Source organism: Chanos chanos, chromosome 8 (genome assembly GCF_902362185.1).
Source record: "Chanos chanos chromosome 8, fChaCha1.1, whole genome shotgun sequence".
Lineage (NCBI taxonomy): Eukaryota > Metazoa > Chordata > Actinopteri > Gonorynchiformes > Chanidae > Chanos > Chanos chanos.
The window spans coordinates 39,314,980-39,318,470 of NC_044502.1; the positions used below are offsets into that span (position 1 = coordinate 39,314,980).

Here is a 3,491-nt window from a genome sequence, read left to right on the forward strand (position 1 = left end):
TTCACTTCTGGCAGCCCACTATTAGGTTTTTGTCAGTAGCTGCTGACCAATGGACTCTACATTTAGATGGCATTGTTCTTTGTAGGAGCAGGACTGATGGCAACTGTGAACAGTTGATCTGCAGTGTAACAATGTCACATTATCTGTTATTTAACAATTGTATGTACATCTTGGGGGGGGGGGGGGGGGGGGGGGGGGGGGGGCAGTGGGGTGGACAAGACAAAACCAAACACTTGCAACAGACAGCGTTTGTCTGTCTTCAACATGCCAGATAACATGAGAGTGACATTGCTTCATAGCAGACTCAGAAACATTTCTGCCTGGTCTCTACACAGTGAAAGACATTCATTTGTGCTTCTCAAAGACGCATTGTTACCAACACTAGATATGTGGGAAGAGAAAGGAGATAAACGTTTGCACAGTCAAATGGTGCCAAACGGTAGCCTATTAAATACACATTTCGCCAAAACATAAAAAAACATGGAAATGACATAAATGATTCACTTAAATAAATGACTTGTGCTACTGTCTCCACGACTATGGCTGTCTCTTTATGGGCTCAAATGCCTCTATAAAATTACATTTTTATCTTACTTGTACGAGAAATATTCACGTCTCTTCACCATCGTAAATCAGATGGTAAAACAGGCGGGGTTTAGGCCTAGTACAATGGGTCGCTCGTCGGAGACAGAGCAGACAGAGTTAACGTGAAGTAGGCGGTCTTTTTCCGTATCCACATAGCTGACCAGGTATCGGCCTCTGGTATTGGTGAGACTTAACAGGATAGACAGGGTGAGGTATCAGCTCTAGTTTGTGATTGGACGAACCAACCGCTTCTCAGAAGTCAGTGGAATCTTACCCACCCAGAGCTATTCTGCTGAGAGCAGCCTCACCCGCTTCAGAATTTATCGTTTGTTTAGTTTTACCATCATGCTATATGTGTTTGACATTTTCAAAGTCACACAAATTTACAAAAACTCATCGCTGAAGGCTTTTCGTTGACCCATTTCGTTGCCATTTGAAAGGTAAGGTAACACAGACAGCAATTCTACAAGTCTCATACCCCATGGAGGCATGATTAATGATCTAAAAACGTTACCCGATTTAACGCATCCGTTTTTGGGTAGCCAGTTATAGATAATTGCTAACTGAAAGGTTTTAACCTTTTTACGTTTTTTTTTTTCTTTCTTTTTTTTCCGTTTTTTTTTTTTAAACAAAGATATAAAACGAGAGGCATCAGGACGTGGGATGTGTATTCTGTCTGTCATGGTTTTGGTATAGAGAAATCAAGACATCTGTAACTGCAGTTTTCCTCAAAATGTCATACTATCCGTTTGTTTTCAGTGTAGTCTAATATAAGCGTTAGATTTGAATTAATTTCGAGATTCTGTGTAGATCGTTCATTCATGCTTCCATTTCTACGCATGGAAATGGACGAGGGTGTGGATGAGGCTGTCCTCGCTGTCATGTCTTTGCTAAATTATTCACAAGGCTTTACTCACTATTGTCTTAGCGGTGTGGAACCCGTCATACTTACAATCATTTGGAATAGTAAGATAACAAAATTGCATTCACCGAATGAAACGTTCATACTGCCATAGTCTATGGGAGTCAGCGGCACGCGGTCAGTCGGAGGCTGGATGGTGATGTTATGTAACCGGTTGCCACTCATTGTTCGGGCGATGGCCATCTATGCAAGCTTGTATCGTCTTTCCAGTGATCTACGTGTATCTTTTTATTCATTGATATCTATAATATATTCATTGATAAAACTGAACTATATGTATGTTTGGACTGCTATTGTGCTTATCTAGAAGGAAACGCTTTAAATTTGTGAGTAACCCAGGCCATCTTTTTACCATGTGTAGTTCACAGTCAGACATGTGCATAACTCAGGCCTCCAGAAGTCACGTTGTGTTGTATACCTACCAATCATTTGGTGTCTCTGATTAGCTGAGAACTCACCTAATCGGTAAAGAATATTCCCCTTATGAGGCACCCCTGTGCGACCCTGCAAAGACAGATTGATGGATGGATGGATGGATAGACAGACGGATAGATACACACATATATACAGGCCACAGTATATGTTTCACTGAATACTTTTAAGTGCTGTACTGGTCATCATGATCTTTAACCCTGTGCATACCACTTTTGTCTTTAAAGACTATAGATCCCAGAGTGCTTTGCTGTCTCCCCTTTTGCCATGGCAACGGTGGTGATGGAGCAGATTGGACGGCTGTTCATCAATGCACAGCAGCTTCGTCAAATCCCCCAGCTATTGGAGTCTGCCTTTCCCACGCTGCCCTGCACTGTGAAGGTAAACGACGTACCCTGGGTGTTTCGTGAGTCTCACATCTTCACCGGCTATAGGCCACCCGACCAGAACTGGCGGTACTACTTTCTCACGCTGTTCCAGAGGCATAATGAGACAGTGAATGTGTGGACACATCTCCTGGCCTCATTGATAATCCTAGTCAAGTTCCAAGAGGTCTCAGAGACTGTGGACTTTCTGCGAGACCCCCACGCTCAACCGCTCTTCATTGTGCTCCTCTCTGCATTCACCTACCTGGCTTTCAGCGCACTGGCTCACCTGCTTTCCTCCAAGTCTGAGCTCTCACACTATACCTTCTATTTCCTGGACTATGTAGGCGTGGCCGTGTATCAGTATGGCAGTGCCTTGGCTCACTTTTACTACGTGGTGGAGGAGGAGTGGCACGCCCGCGTACGAGGGCTCTTCCTGCCCGCCGCGGCTTTTCTGGCCTGGCTCTCATGCGCCGGATGCTGCTATGGCAAGTACGCCAGTCCACGTCTGCCAAAGTTTGCCCACAAGCTTTTCCAGGTGGTGCCTTCAGGTTTGGCTTATTGCTTGGACATAAGCCCCGTCCTGCACCGTATTTACAGCTGCCACCGGCAAGGCTGCACTGACCAGGCTGTGACCTACCACTGCTACCAGGTTGTCTTCTTCTTGGTGAGTGCGTACTTCTTTGCTTACCCGCACCCGGAGCGCTGGTTTCCGGGCTGCTGCGACTTCATCGGCCAGGGCCACCAGATCTTCCACGTTTTCCTGGTTCTCTGCACGCTGGTGCAGATCGAAGCTGTGCGACTCGACTACGGTGAGCGGAGGCCTCTGTATGAGCGTCTCCATGGCGACCTGGCCCATGATGCAGTGGCTCTCTTCATCTTCACCGCCTGCTGCAGCGCACTCACCGCCTACTACGTGCGTAAACGCGTGCGCGCGCACCTTGAGGAAAAGGCGGAGTAGGAATCACAAGAAAGCTAAGGTTGACAAGAAGTAGCCTTGCTTGCACTGGTGGGAGCCTATAATATTGTACAAATGACTTTAAATAATAATTTGCTGTCTGAAGGTCATCTTATGTCTATATTATTATTATTATTATTATTATTATTATTATTATTAGTTCTGTTCTGTGGCCGGCCAAAAATGCATTTTGATCAGCTACTTGACTGCATTTGTGACAAACTGTGAA

The 3,491-nt window shown here is 45.3% G+C and overlaps 1 protein-coding gene across 1 annotated transcript; it reads left to right on the top strand.

Annotated features, from left to right (window-relative positions):
• The first annotated feature begins 2,206 nt into the window (after positions 1-2,206).
• paqr7b (progestin and adipoQ receptor family member VII, b) lies at positions 2,207-3,265 on the top strand. The gene has a single exon (XM_030782509.1). The coding sequence runs from the start codon at positions 2,207-2,209 to the stop codon at positions 3,263-3,265; it is 1,059 nt and encodes a 352-aa protein (XP_030638369.1).
• The last annotated feature ends 226 nt before the right edge of the window (positions 3,266-3,491 follow it).